Below are 15,719 nucleotides of genomic sequence, written 5' to 3'. Positions count from 1 at the left end.
CGCGCACACAGAGAAATTATTTGAATTTTCGTTCTTTTGTGCAGTCCAAGAATAAACTAGAGGACTTATGGGTCTTCATTTCCAGGCAGTGTCTTCCAAGAGTGGTGATGTAAACCTGATTTGCCATGTAATCAAATCCTGGATCTGATTGTCAATAAATTTACAACGGGATTCCTCTTTCTCAGTTCATGTTCATGTCAGATCGTTCTTGTAATCCAATTTCAATCGATGCGACAATTTTGATTGAGATGGTGCTGTCCGACGCATTATCCCATTGATTGAAGATTGTCAATCGATTATTTCTAATCCTCGCACATCATCAAATCATCCTAGCTGGAAAATTGCCATTAACTTTCCTAATTCTAATCCACAATTTGAAGGAAGACTACACTCTTGGAGGATGGAGGTTAATCCACCGAAGCATTATTTTATGACCTAATCTTCTTCATTTCGATAGATGGATGGATGGATGGAGGTTGAAAAGATAGTTCTTTTTTGAGAAATTTAGGAAATGAGGCCAAAATCTCATGATATTGACATAAAACTTGGCTATATAATCAGTGCAAATGATAGTCACTGAGCAAGAATCGATTATCAAAACAATCCTATTTAGTAGACATCATTTGATGTGATGTGATATATGGTATAAAAGGAAGACTAAACATGCATATTGATAATGGGAATCATTGAGGGTTGTCCAGAGTTACCATCATTTTGGCTCGAACTTGAAATCCTGAAGCATTTCAAACCTTGGAGGCTGTCCTCTGGAAAACAAAGAAATAACTCCCAACCTTGAAATCGGCATTCATTTCATTTTGAAAAAGTTCTAATTGCCTCACGATTTTAAGTTCTCAACAAACGGTGGTACCCATGGTCAACCCTTAAGCAGTATATTGGAACATTGTACACATGTGTTTGCTCATACATTTATATTTCCCTGATTTCTGCTTTCAGTTCTATCGGACCAGTGTGGCCAGGTTGCACCCCCTACACCAGGAAGCCTTCCCTTCTAGTGCTGAGCGTCCTTCTTGCTGCCTGTGCCATGCTAGTCAAGGAACATGGCCTGACTGCCCTCGGGATGTGTGTCGTCTACGATGGTTACATTCAATTTCAAGTGGGAAGCAGTAATTGGTGAGCAGAAAAAAACATATTTTCCTCAATAGCTCCGCTGTCCTCATTTCTGCCTGATGTTTCCACCAAATGCAATTGGAAATTTCAAATTCAATCCAAATTTCAAATTTTCAACAAACGGCGTGGACCTTTAAGTGGGTTAGTCCTGCTGGCAGATTGTAGGACTGTAAGGGGGTTAGTCTTGCTGGCAGATTGTAGATCTATTAGTGGGTGAGTCCTACTGGCCGATTGTAGGACTGCCTTCAGCTCAGTCAGTTGTCACGCATAACCAGAAAACAGCGAGGTTACTTTCTTTGTATAAAAAACTATTGTTTAACTTATGAAACTCGAACGCATTGAAAGTAGATACTGTCAAGAAATAATTGAGCAATCTGAAACACATCTTTCCTTACTGAGTAGGTGATTGTTACATCTTTCTTTAGTTGGTTGAAATAGAAGACAATGCAACATCTTTCTTTGTCAACTTCTCATTTCCTCTATATCATGCCAATTTGTAAACTTAGAGGAAAATTGTTGTCGCAATGATTCTAATGTGAATGCGAATCTCAGATAAAAACCAAACGATGGGGAGAGAGATTCTTAGCAATGTGCAGCAGAATTAAGAAGTGTGATCTGATAAATTGGTAGTGACACATTAGAAAAAACACGGTGCCTCAGGTAGGGGGGTTCCAGTTCTTTGGGTCGGTTTTGCTTCCAAGTTAAAGGGGCTGCATGTTTAAGACATTTTTCTGGCCAGGGGAAAGATGTCCGTCAGAATAACCAGGCAGTGCCACAAGTAAAAGTCTGGGATCCTGAACTACTACTTTGATGTTGATTCTGTCGAAATGGGAAACCAGCATCAGACTGAATACATGATATACAAATACCAAGTATACCAGTATACCAAGTATACCAAGTTTCAGCAAAGTTACATTCATTATAACTGCACAACGGCATTGTGTATAACTGTCTTTCAATTTCCTCACCAATGATTAAATACTAATGATGTACCCCTTTAAGAGCTAAGCAGCTGTGGACAACATTGGACATGTTTTGCTGTGCTGAATGAGGAGATACATGCATATACTTTGGAGTGTTGTTGATGCCACCACTTCGATCTCCACTTGAATCATAAGCCGCACTTACACCACCTGAAAATGGACCACCAATCTTGGTTCGGGAACCAATGCCGCACCATCGAAAATCCACCAAGCGCTTACACCAGCGCTGCAGCTAGTTATAAAATCCGGCTACAGATGGCGCGCAAACAATAAGCAGAAAGCGCCATTTCGAAAACGCCGCCTGGAGCCGAACCATCTAACTAGCTAATTGCCGATCCATTTGCGCTTACACCACGACAAAGCCGAGCTTTCAACAAGCCGGGCGAATTTGGACCATCAAGCTTGGTGGGACAAATTCGCTCGGCAATTTGTATCGGCAATGGATTGCTGAACCAATTTGTCGCGGCAATGTGGTGGTGTACGTGCAATTGGTCCACCAATATTTCGTGGTGTAAGCGCAGCTTTAGAGTGCCAGATTTGCCACTGCGTGTTTCCCAAAGAGAGAACTATCAGGTTTGTGAATATTGGTGAGCTATGGCTCAGCCACACCCTGAGAAAGCCTAAGAAAACCATCACAAGGCATGCTGATGGAACCTGCAAGGTGAAGGCGTCCAGGTAGGCCAAGGACCACATGGTGACACAGAACATGAGGCTATAGGATGATAGGGATGAACTGGACCCAAGTTGAGAGAACTGCCCAGGACAGGTGGAAGTGGGAAAACCTTGTTGGCGGCCTATGCTCCACTTGAGGTAAACAGGGTTAAAGAAGAACTGACAACCTTGTGAGACAGCTTGTCCAACATGCTCCTCTCTCACCTCAAATCAATTCAGGTCTTTCCAGATTGTTCACTTCAATCTTACTCAGTGTAATTTCTGACAAAAAAGTTGAAGAGCAGTCACCATCAGTCTCCAGATGAATACACCAGTCAGGTCCAATAACCTATAGCATCATCTCTATCTCGGGATTCTGACATTCCTCGGCATGTTAGATTAGATTCCTCTTCAGCAATCATTTCATTTATGAGGCCAGCATTGTCGATTTCATCATGTTCTGTTAACATCTACATGTCCTAGGCTCATCAATTGCATTGCATTTCGAATTGCCAGTCTCTGGTCTTAATTAAACACCCTTTCTTCCATGCCTTTTCTATATTTCCCAAAGTGACTCACTTTTTAGATAAGAACCACACAGCACTTTGACATAACAAATTAAGCCTCATCAGTTAGGGGACTGCATTATGTTTGATTCAGCAATGAACATATTCCTTGTACAAGCTTGATAAATTATGATGTACTATGATGTAGGAGGGACCCCTATCAGCAAATCTGTACAACTTAATCTGACCTACCTGGTTCCTGTCTATATTCTCCCTTTAATCAATGTGTCCACCACGATATTTAGCTGGTGTGCCTCATATGTCTGACCTAACCACTCAAGGAGAAATATCTTCTCTCACAGAAGTGCATTCATCAGAAGTGATGATTCTTGTGTAACAATTCCAAGTGAATGTTTGGCAGTGGAAATTGCTTCTTTCACCCGGTTGGACCTGAATGCTTACAGTGAATGTTTGGCAGTGGAAATAGCTTCTTTCACCCGGGTGGACTTGAATGCTTACATTCAATCTAGTCAAATTTGGCCAAGGTATTCATTAAACTTGGCCAAGTGAATAATATTGGGCTATCTCCCACTCCAGTCAGTGATTCGACTAAATGGTTGCCTGGTGGCCTACTCTAGAGTATCTTTCATACACTGGTGCTAAAAGTGGTTTCATTTGTAAAGATGGTCCATAGATTCTTCATGATATTCATACGTAAGCAGCTTCTTCCTCCTCTTCTTCTTCTGCATTTAGTCTGTTTTAGCACAAACCAGTCAACTAAGTGGTTTGCCCACGCAAGTTTAGCCGAAACTGTTTACCAGAGTGTCTTCCATGATGACTTTAACGAGCTGCCTCCTTCTATATCATCTTTTGAAACATTTCAAATTCTATATGACAGATCATTGGACATGTTGGACTAGTTTAAACCCATTAAGAATCTGAATACGCTGTTCTTATGTGCTCAGATCCATCAAGACTGGTTCTTCTGCCAGTTTTCCATTCAAACGAGGAAAAACGATATCAAGCTAACACCCGTGCATTTTGTATGCATGCGGCCATATACTCCAGCCTCTCCTTGATTAGCATTCACTGGTTTCAGCCCGATAAATTGGTAAAAGCAATTGGGCCAAATATTGCAAGAGCTCGTTCCTTCCGATATTATATTGGCCCGCTGACACACAAGGAGTAGGATAATGGCCCTCATATTGTAGTTAAATGTCCCACACCAATTACATCCAGACGGTGCTTATTTCCAATCTAATTTACACTTCATTATGGTTCTTGTTGCCGCAGCATCTTAAGAGTCTCTTTTATTATCATACCCTCATCAATGAGGTTTTTTCCAAAGCTTCCGGATTTGATGACTGTACAAAAATTTGTCAGAATCTCGATTGCTTCATCAGAAGTCTTCTGCCTCTTTATTCAGTATCACCTACTTATTCTGTGACTGTTAGGTCTTGCACACTAACTTTCCAGAATGGTGATTTCAAACCACAAACAAATCTCATAAAAGATAAAGTCTTAAAACATCATACTGATTTGGCCTTTAGTCTGTAACGTACCCTGTAGTGGAGAAACAGCTTGTGGCTTACCAAGCAGCTGTTTTGAAACAAGCTAACCAGGGGCCTCTAACCTTCATCCTTCCATTCGAGATTCAGACGCCAACCATACTTTGCAATAAGGGTTGGTACTCAGGCGGTCAACCCATCTTGAACAGCTAACATGAATATATCATGAAAGTTTCACAAGCACTCAAAAGCCATCTTGACTTCCGATGATGATCCAATATTCCAGACATGCAACACTCCATTTTCATTTCTATATCAACGGAAAATTAGCCACTGGAAGTAATGTCAAGCTTTGAAGCATTTATTATTTATGCAGATGATTTGCATGTTAAAGGTTACGCCTTTTGTTAAAAATTTGAAATTTGTAATTGAATTTGAAAATTTCCAATTGCGTAAAGACATTGACTGAATATTAATTTTGACATTGCCATTGGGTAGACAGATATATAAATACATGACCTATACACACCAAGTTTCAGCAAATTTGCATGCATGATAACTGCACTACGGCATTGTGTATAATTGCATTTCTATTTTCCTGAGCTACCAGTTAATACGAATGGCGTACCCCTTTAACATATCTGCCTATCGTCATATTCGAGTGAAATTATCATGAAGATATCATGAAATTCTATCAACAATGAAATTGAAATGTATCATGCCACTGTGTGATAAAGTTCATTTCCTCGAGGCATGTTTGGTGGGGGTATTTTGACGTCTGCTTTGATGGAATAGTGTAGACATGATTTGCATATCTATTTGACAAAGAGACTGGATTTTAAAGCTTGAAATCCTTTGTATCATTTCAATTCTAACCCGCCAACTCTCTGACAAATGCTAGATGGAAATGCTTTTAACCCAATCACTGCATGGCAGTTGGTTCACTTTGATGGCAGCCTATCAAGCACAACTTCACTTTCCATGCTCAACCAATGCTCAAAATCAAGTGGATACGTTTTATTTCAGTCTTAGAAACTATGTTGTTAAAAACTCCAGAAGCGAGTCTTTTTCTTCACATTTCAGTTCCATTCTTAGAAAGTACCTTTGAAATTTAATTTGATCAAAAATGCTATTTTGTAGATTCCTTTTAGCGTGCATAATGCGTAAACCTCTTCTTAGGCTCTCAATGATTTGAGCTATTTTTAAAGAATGAATCAAAGAGTCTGAAGTTTCTGAGCAGAATTAGATAGCAATAACTTAAAAGTATCACTCAAAAGTATTCACTACTTTGTAAATTACTGATCGTATCAGGAGCTTGAGTGTGGGCTCTCAGTCTTAGTGCATGATGGTAGCAGTGTATACTGTAAAACCAGAAATTTTCATCTCCTTTTTTTCGGGTTTACAGATTATTGTGAAAATATATACGGCCGCTAAAATGGGAATCTCATTGAAATCACTGTTACAGGTTTGTCAAAACACTGAATTAAAGTATACAATTCATGAAACCATAAAATAAAATGACTGTGATATTTCCGTGTTACAGTACCTCTTATAGAAGCAGCATCATTGCTCATTGTGTTGCTTTGAAAGCATTGTGTCATTTGTATAAAGATTGATGTAAGACCATGTCTGTACAAGCTGCACACCTAAGATATCCATCACACTTGGCCCTTTAAAAAAAACCTGTCCAATAGGTCAGCTGTCAACAGCAAAGATGTCTAGATTATCTGTCCATCCACATCGCTGAAAGCGTTCCTGTGTTGCTGGACGTGCATGCAGCTACATGTAGCCTGGCAATCTTTCCGGCAGATACCAACTTTTTCACTACCAAAAAATATCCAATAAGCTGGTCAACTGAGACAAAACAGTTTCTTCACTGAGCACACACTCGTTGAAAAGGCGACATGTCCAATCTCTCTTTGCTGTTTGATTCCGGATCCGACAACGAATTGCTGGCATGTTAGTCAATAGCTGACCCACTCAAACAAGGCTGCATTGCCCGTATCGACTGCGGCAGCCCAATCTATCCCTCATAAGAATAGAATAGATCTTCTGTGGGCCAATTGCCAAATTGGAGCGTTTTATTACATTTTCGGCCTCCGGAAGGTCACAATTGGTTGAACCCTCAGCAACCAAATTGATTGGTCTGATGCCCGATTGGACTTTGTGATCAGGTTTGGTAAACGATGACAATGTCTGCAGAAGCGACCGCAGCTAAATGAAGATCGCCAATTTTGTTGACAGGGTTGGGCCCGTTGATCAATGGAGATATCCGATTGAATGATTTCATTAGAGAGTGGTCACCAGTTCATTTGTGACGACGATAACGTCACGAATCTATATCAACAACTCCTTGGAATAATTTCCAGATCATTTCAAATGATTTCATTACTGCTGGTCAGTTCTTCATTCTTGTGGCTAATGAGGTCCTTTTCACTTTATTGTGAGTTAGAATTACATATCATCATGTACAGTCAATCTGTAGTTGTCTTGTTCCAAGTTGTCATGATTTGACAAATAATCAGCCAAGGAATCACCCAGCCAAGCTAGTCATCTTCCCCTTAATAATGATAAGAATAATTTTCAGTCTTCCTCCCCTTATTTCATTACCAAACAGTCAGTTACTTCAATGTGCAGTTGGTGTGAAAGGAGAAATTGTTAAGGCATTGAATTACCTTTGGTTTGAGAAACTCACTCGTTCCATAATCGGATGAATCCAACTCCCTCATCCTAAACTAAAATGAATCCTTTAACTTTATCTCCAAACTGTTTTTTGCCTGACTGAAAACTTGTGTATCAGGAATGTTTCTAACCTAAGGGCTTACGACATTCATTTCCAATATCGCAATGAAATTAACAAGGCTGTGACTTGCCAGAACCTGTTAGTGGTGTAGCTCATTGATGGATGAACTAGACTATCCCTAGGGAAATGAACTTTTAGTAGACACATTGAAAGCACTCTGCTTGTCACTGCGGAGGACCACACAGTTATTTAGTCGAGTGGGCTGTAGGGAAATCAGGGTGTATTCAACGAAATTGCAGTAATCACAGAGTTGGACTGTATATTGGGCAGACTGGACTATCTATTCTTCATTATGAATATACTATTGTATAGTAGGCCTACTTTAATCTCTAGGCAGTTGGAGGACAGAGCAGGCCCAGGGGCTGCGTTATCAATCTTCGGTGGCAGGTTGATAACCTTGCCATTCCATGGGCTGCTTGGTAACTACACTGTGATGCAAATTGTCGGAAATGCGTGAGAGATTTAGGGGTTGACCATAGCCACTCCCATTTTGAAAAGAACGTGAAATCCTAGAGGAATTAGAACTCCCTCAGGCATTATTTAACTTTGATGATGGGGCTCCATTTTCAAACCACATGTCATATAGCAATAGCTTTTGCCAATTCTTGTTTCAACTTTCTTTTCAACAGCAATTTATTAACCAGTGGTTTAAATTTGTGCAAAATCTTGTCTCATTTTAGTATTTCCCATTCCAATGGCAATGGCTACCATCACGTGAAGAGATCGGATAAACCACATCATCCATTTCTCAAGAGGATCATCACTATTTGCCTTTCTGTAAGTAAACAATACTTTTAAACTCCTGTTCTATGACATCATGAAAGGTCCATGCTAGCTTTATATTGGATTTACATCGCCATTTTAAGAATTCTGGTGGAAGGGAACTTAGTTGTGACCAGAACTGTAGGCCAGATGCACCAAGGAAATACAGTATCATGACTGATAAGGACCACTGCGTCAATATTTGGTAATTGGTTCCAATATCTAGCATCTATTGAATGAAAAATGTCTTGGAGGGATACCAATTATATCCACAAGAAGTGAGCTGGTCAATAAACACTCCTGATGAAGTCCTGATTAGCATCTGAAATCAATGCGGCAGATGTGTGAAACTGGTGTTCTGGATAGTTCTGGATATCGCATTCATTAACGAAAAATGACCTGATCAATTGAACTAATCAACCCACCAATCATTGGCCTAGAAATTCAGTCTTGTGAGGGAATGGCATCATCAGAACATTCCCCTCAACTGCTTTACAACAGGTGGACTTGTCTGTGAATTCTAAATTTGTTGCCACAATTTCTGTGACCAAGCTTTTCAGCAGATCCTACCCCCAGTCTTTCAGATAAAGGTATGATTTATCCAACGTTTCAGTTTTAGCCAAGAAAAAGTTTATCTCAGAAAGGCTGGAAATGTCACTTAGGGGTCAGACTGCCCCTGTTATGTCATTAATCATAACAACAGGATGGCTTCCCGTCCTTGGTCCGTAAACCAATCTGTATGTATCTGAAACCCCCTCGAGTATACACAACCCATGAATACTAAAACCAACTGATACCACCTAATGGAATTCCTTATAGCATCCTCTGTCTCGTTTTTCATGAGAGGTTTCGAAATAACTAGGATGGAAATCAGTGTGCAATATCTACAAAATGCTATACGTATCTTGACTCTTGTTAGGTTGAAACTAGAATAGGCATTGCACAAAAGTAACTTTCACATTAAAAGAGAAAATACCTGTACATTCAGTGCAGGATTCTGTGTGGGTTTTGACTCAAGTTGGAATGAAGTCAAATCAACAAATTCATGTTTCAAAGACCCAGAACTTCTGTACATTGCCCTGGCTTGTTACATGTAATTTCTGGCTCAAGTTAAGGTGAAATCGTGTCCACCACATCTGTCATCCACTTCCTCCTTTTACATTTAACTCCATTGATTTCCTAAAGTTGCACTAACTTTCTCGATAACTTCATGAATCTGACATCTCTCATCCGATCGCCTTGTTTTAGTGGTGTTTAAGTGTCCAATTCATCATAGATATGGTTCCATAACTTTAAATAGGTGAAGTTTTGCATTGGTCTTGAGAAGGTATTGATATAAGTGTCCAAAGTTTACTCCCAGGGCCGTTACATTTAATATTTTGCTCCTGGAGCTAAATCCCTGCTAAATCCCGCAATAGTGGGCCGATCCCAGACTCATCGTGTTCCTCAGATTGTGTTAGCACTAATATTGACAGAGCTGCTGTGGGATATTCAGTATACTGTATATCCACATTACCCTGGATATTCCCATCATGCTCTGAGCAGACGTAACACATGTACACAACCCAATCTCTCATGATTCTGGCAAGTATGGTCCCAGTGAATTTTCCGTGTTGTGCATATAGAGCTAAATTCTAAATTGAAAACTTTAATTTTGATCTATCGGACTGTGGGGAACTTTTAACACGTCCAAATAATGACAATATATGGCATGGTTCTCTTGAGTGTATTGACATAAATCCAAAATCTTATATCGTACTTATGAGCCAACAGGGTCTTTCTCAATTGATATAGGAGGCTGGACCATTATAAATTGATGTTCCGTCAAATTGATCACTTCCGCAGCAAACAAGCCGATGTTAAGCGATGTCATTATTGGCCTCAATCAACTAATATTGAGTCAGTGGTTCTAATCAGTCACAATATTCTCAGACTTTCTCAATACACCTTGTGTGATCAATAAAAACAATTATCTGAGAAGATGTAGATACATCAGCCTCGATCGCCTGTGATGAAAACCTGGCCTTGAATGAGGTTTCCATAAAACCTAGCCTGTGAATGTGGTTTCCATGAAACATGGCCTTGAATGAGGTTTCCACGAAAACCTGGCCTGTGAATGAGGTTTCCATCAAAGCCTAGGCTGTGAATAAACTGGCCTGTGAGGTCTCCAAATAACCTGGTCTGTGTATAAGGTTGTCTGTGACTGAGGCAGAATCTTCAAAATCCTGAAATAAACACCTGTAAAAGGTTGTCTCTCTCTAAGGCATATTCTCCCAATCCTATTACTGTATTGATTACCAGATTAGAATGTGAGCCAGTGGATCATAGGATGTAAAAGCCTGATTCCGACATCCCCGTGTCATGTCTCCAAACGTCTATGCTCTCCAGTTATATCTGCTCGAATTGCTTCAACTGAAGTTGCTAAATTCAAGTGTACAATATTGTCAACTTCCACTGTGAAATACACACATTATGTTGATCCATTATGAAATACACACATTATGTTGATCTACCCCGGTTGAAGTACAGGGGTAGTTAACCAGAAACTTCTCTTGATCAAAGGACTCATCAAATAACGTTAAGACATCAACATTGGACAAATCTAGCCCTGCATCACAAGGTGCAACTGATGTCCCGGGTCACATGAACCGAGAAATCCATTTCTCTTGATTCAGTTTTGAGCCCTGTAGGTAAATCCGATTAAGATCAAATTCTCAGATATCATCATTTTTTCAAGGGGATCTTGTATTTCGTGTGCACCACTGGGGATAGCTGATATTGATTTTGTCTGATGATACTATCGAGGGTTGCACCCCAGAATATGAATTTTATGGTCAAAGATTGTTTCCCCCTCCTTGGATCTGCGTCTGGTGTAAGATGCCAAATTAAAATGCGGTCCAAGTGAACTCTCCTCCAAGTGATAATGTGAAATATAAGTTGCCCTTCTTTATGTTGCAGCTAATCATTCTGGCAGGGTTCCGAATCTGGATGTTAGGCGGCCAGCTTCCACACTTCTCCGCTCAGGATAACCCTGCTTCCTTTTGCCCGGAGTTCCTAACCAGGTGAGTTGAATGATTTCTTTGTAAGCCATCAAGCCACTTCTGGGCTGTATTTAGCAGAGGGGGAGCATAGGGCAATTGCCTCCCCAGAGGTCTCCAAAAGGGGCCTTTCCTAATGAAAAGTGGTGTCCTGGCTCCCAGAGGGCATACATACTGTCTAGGAATAGGTTAAATACCACCCTGCACCATAGGGAAGGGTTGATTTGAAGTCATGTTAAAACTGTTTTATTTCACGCTATTCAATGATGTTAAAACTCTTTCTTGAAGCTATGATATCTTCTTGGAACAATGTAATGGTACCTTTAACATAATGGAAGTTGGTTAATCCTGATATTAGATCAATCCTTATTGAACCCTTTTCCTTTTCAGAATCATGACATACCTTTATCTGCTGGTGTTCAACACGTGGCTTCTCCTATTTCCCAGCATCCTCAGCTATGACTGGCAATTCAACAGTATTCCATTGGTTGAGTCCATCACTGATGTCAGAAACCTATCAACCGTTTTGTTTATTGTTTCCATGGTGCTATACACAATTCACTGCCTCTTTGTCACCAAGGTATGTAACTGTCAGGACCACTGACTTAAATAAACTTGGGTGTAAATAAACAAAAGTGTTGTCAATTCATTACAAAGCTTCACTGAGACTTACTCTTAGCTACAGCAGGGTTTTGGCAGTGTGATGTAGTATCCCTATAGACCAGGCGGCCTGGATCCTAACTTGGCTTAGGAAAAGTTCCATGTTGTAAAATAGCTGGCATCACCCAATGTTAAGGATGATGTCTTCATTGAATCAGATACACTGCTGCCAGTGGTAACCAACCAAAAACTTATAGGATTGAACCTGGGGAAGATTTGGCATTACAGATTACTGTGGGTCAATATGTACATATGTTGCCTCGGATTTGCCCATGTTATTGCGGCTTAAAGTTTCATTGAATTTGGCTGTTATCAATGTTGAGGGGGAATGCACCCCCCCCTCCACCCCCAGATGCTAGAGGGGTCAGAGGGGTCAGACATACGAGTGTCAGCCCGTTGAAATATGATGTTTAAGCCCTGTTCCTTCTGTCTAGGCATCAGATGTTGTGAATGAAGTAGTCCATACTCCACTGGTGAGGGGTCAAAAAAGTAAAAAGTAGTAAAAAAGGGTAATTTTATATGAAATTTCACATGTGAAAGGTTAAAGTAATCTTCACTCTTTTAGCTTGCACGAAAATTGTTCCCTTCGTAGTACTAGATACACGATTGAATGTTTCAGGACTCGAGTCAAAGGCGCCAAATCCTTGGGCTTTGTCTTATTGTGATTCCCTTCCTGCCAGCATCAAACCTATTCATCAGAGTCGGCTTTGTGGTCGCTGAGAGAATACTGTACATTCCAAGGTAAGCCTGCCATACCGTCCGTTAGAAAATTCTAGTTGATTCATGAAGAGAAGTGATAGTCCAAATCCATTGATGACAATGATGTTGAAAAGAGTACAAAGGTGAGACAGGCCTCATTTTGAGCCCTAAAGGAGGGAGCATGATGATTGTACTTTACTGATGTCTAGGTGCCACATTAAGGGTTAATTCTTGTCATTTCCTTCTCCTTAGACTTCTGTTTTTGCTTCATTTCATATTTTCCTATTTCATCTCTTCCAGTATGGGTTATTGCATCCTCGTTATCCATGGCTACGACTCCCTCTCTTTCAAGTTCCGACGGAAACGTTTATTGGACAGTGCCTTCTTCTTCCTGCTGCTGCTGCTGGGCTTCAGAACTGTGATTAGAAATCAGGTTTGGCTGACTAGGGAAAGCTTATTTAGGTGGGTTCAGTGTTCAGTATATGTTGACAGTTTCAAGGCTTTTTTTCTTTAGCTTTCACATCCAGGGGATGGCAGAGTAGTTAGAGTGCCGAGATTATAACCAGAAGGTATAGGTTGGACACTCGAACAGTTCAGCACTGTTTCATCTTTGTGTCCTTGGGCTAGGCACTAAATCCTACTTGTTTCTCTCCACCCAGGAGTAAATGGGTACAAAACTTGCCTCGGAAGTTACCCTGATAGACCAGCATCCTATCCAGGCCTGGGAGTTAAAATCTTTTCAATCTTTCAGGTCTGGTTTAGAGACTTTGCCAAACAACCCCAAGATGCATTACAACTTTGCCAATTTTCTAAAAGACACTGCAAAGTTTGAGGAAGCAATTCATCACTACAGAATGACGCTTAGGTGAGAACCTCAGGTTTTTGGTTTAGAACTCACTGGTGAAGGGGTACGCCTTGTAAAGGAAAGGTCAAATGTTCAGTTGCTCTTTTAAGATGTGTTAGTTGGGAAGCTGCCAGCTAGTTGCATATAGGATACAAGCTGTCTTCTCACCAGGTACCTGGCATTAGAGACAGGAGCTTGGAAGTAGAGGGTGTCTCATGAACCAAATCTCATGAGATCTATCCATCAATGTAACATTGGTAAGGTTTTGATGCCAAAAAAGAAACAGCTGAAGAAAAATTGAAGCATTTCATCAAAAAATTGTTTTTGTTTGGGAACCTGCTATAGATTTGTTAGAAAAATTGTCATTTGATGTAACCTGTCACTTTTCAGTTTATATCCTGACCACGCAAGTGCCCATAACAACCTTGGAACTCTCCTGGATGATGATATAGTGGGGGCTGAGAAACATTATCGCGAAGCGATCCGAATCACGCCAACTCACTCTAACGCCCATTACAATCTTGGCACTTTGCTGCAGTAAGTTGATGTTCTTCTAGTGACATTGGTCCCAAGATTTCAAGAATATTTGCTCTTTTAAAGACCACGCCATTCTTTCAATATTTGAAACTTTTAATTAAATTTGAGAAATTCAATTTGTGTATAAAATACTTACAAAGTTGATCTTTTTTAAGCCAAAAAGGTTATCTGGAAGAATCCCTCCATATGCTACAACAAGCGATTGAACTCAACCCGGGATACACGCAAGCCCAGACGTATCTCGCCTCGGTTCTCGGAGAACTCGATGCCGGTTCAGAAGCAGAGCATATGTACCGCGCTGTGATTGATAACAAGCCTGATGACGCTGATAGCTACAATAATCTTGGTGCCTACCTCCATAAGAAGGACCGGTTAGAAGAGGCTGAGGCGATGTATAAGAAGTCGCTCTCCCTTAGGCCGGACCATGTGGTGGTCATCATCAATTTGGCCAGACTTGCCAAGTCGCTGAACCGATTCAAGGAGGCTGAGGCTTATTATCTCCGGTGAGTCTAAATGTATCTTTATCGGGATGATTCGATGATTTGAATAAATTGATAGTATTTCCACCTTTCTATCAATGGAATAAACATTGTGGAGGTTCCTGAAATTGTCCTTCATTGTGGCAGTATTGACTCACTAATCATCTGGTTAAGCAACTCCAAGGTGGTATCATGTGTTATGCACTGGGTGCCCATTCTGATCCGGGTCTGTACCCAACTCTGGGACCTAATTAATCAACGACTGCCCTTCTTTGCCACTCCAAACGAATCTATGCAGTGACTGTCTTTGTTGCAACTGTCTTCACAGTCCTTCCTCAGAAGGAGAAGGAGAAGAATTTGTGATCACCACAACCTGTAATATCAAGCCGTGATTACTGGTTTTCCCACAGACGAGGGATACTTATGTTGTAAATCGCAGGTCACACTGATTTAAATCACAGGGTTTGACAAATGGGGACTAAATTGTTTGTTAATTCCATCTCTTTGCAGAGCTGTAGAAGTAAGAAGGGATGCCATTACCCTGGATAACTTGGCTGTATTTTATTTCAATGTTGGAAAGCCAGATCAGGCTTCGGTGCTATTTCAAGAGGCGCTGCAAAAATATCCTGATAGCTTGGACGTCAAGATGCACTATGTAAGTTTAAGCACAGGCCACTGAATCATTGTAAAGTGTCCAAAAACGGTTTAGGTAGGAGAAGGAATCCAGTGAGGGACCAGTATTGGACCTCCATGGATTCCTTTTCCTTCTCTTATCGAAACCCTTCATGGACATTTTACAGTGTTCTAACTCCTTACTGACCCATGATTGTGTGGCCTGATAGACTCTGTTACGGTAAATCAAATGAAAGCCTCCAATACTAGTCGGCCAAGAGAGTGTGTCAGGAGTTTTAACTACTTTACTATTTGTGATTCCATTTGACATGTGAGGGGATCTTCCTTATTTAGGGATCTGTTTATATGGATGGTCATGGTAAACTGTCATATTACACAGAGTTTCCAGGCTTGTCACCACTTCTATAACAAGATGAAGACATTAGCCCATCCTTGACAAGTTGAAGACATCAGTACAACCATCATTGATGTGCATGAGGTTGGCCTAC

The 15,719-nt window shown here is 40.6% G+C and overlaps 1 protein-coding gene across 1 annotated transcript in view; it reads left to right on the top strand.

The window, feature by feature from the left end:
• Positions 1–15,719, top strand: part of LOC135487476 (protein O-mannosyl-transferase TMTC1-like) — an 88,567-nt gene that overhangs the window by 69,462 nt on the left and 3,386 nt on the right. Inside the window, exons 4-13 of the mRNA XM_064771158.1 lie at positions 955–1,131; positions 8,260–8,356; positions 11,300–11,403; positions 11,770–11,959; positions 12,659–12,780; positions 13,039–13,200; positions 13,490–13,603; positions 13,973–14,119; positions 14,275–14,622; positions 15,109–15,253. Of these exons, the coding sequence (XP_064627228.1) occupies positions 955–1,131; positions 8,260–8,356; positions 11,300–11,403; positions 11,770–11,959; positions 12,659–12,780; positions 13,039–13,200; positions 13,490–13,603; positions 13,973–14,119; positions 14,275–14,622; positions 15,109–15,253 (1,606 nt within the window). The remainder of the gene's footprint in view (positions 1–954; positions 1,132–8,259; positions 8,357–11,299; positions 11,404–11,769; positions 11,960–12,658; positions 12,781–13,038; positions 13,201–13,489; positions 13,604–13,972; positions 14,120–14,274; positions 14,623–15,108; positions 15,254–15,719) is intronic.

The sequence above is a fragment of the Lineus longissimus genome, chromosome 5 (assembly GCF_910592395.1).
Source record: "Lineus longissimus chromosome 5, tnLinLong1.2, whole genome shotgun sequence".
NCBI classification, from domain to species: Eukaryota; Metazoa; Nemertea; class Pilidiophora; order Heteronemertea; family Lineidae; genus Lineus; species Lineus longissimus.
Note: the sequence above shows the minus strand (reverse complement) of the source record. Positions and strands in the feature narration are given on the sequence as shown.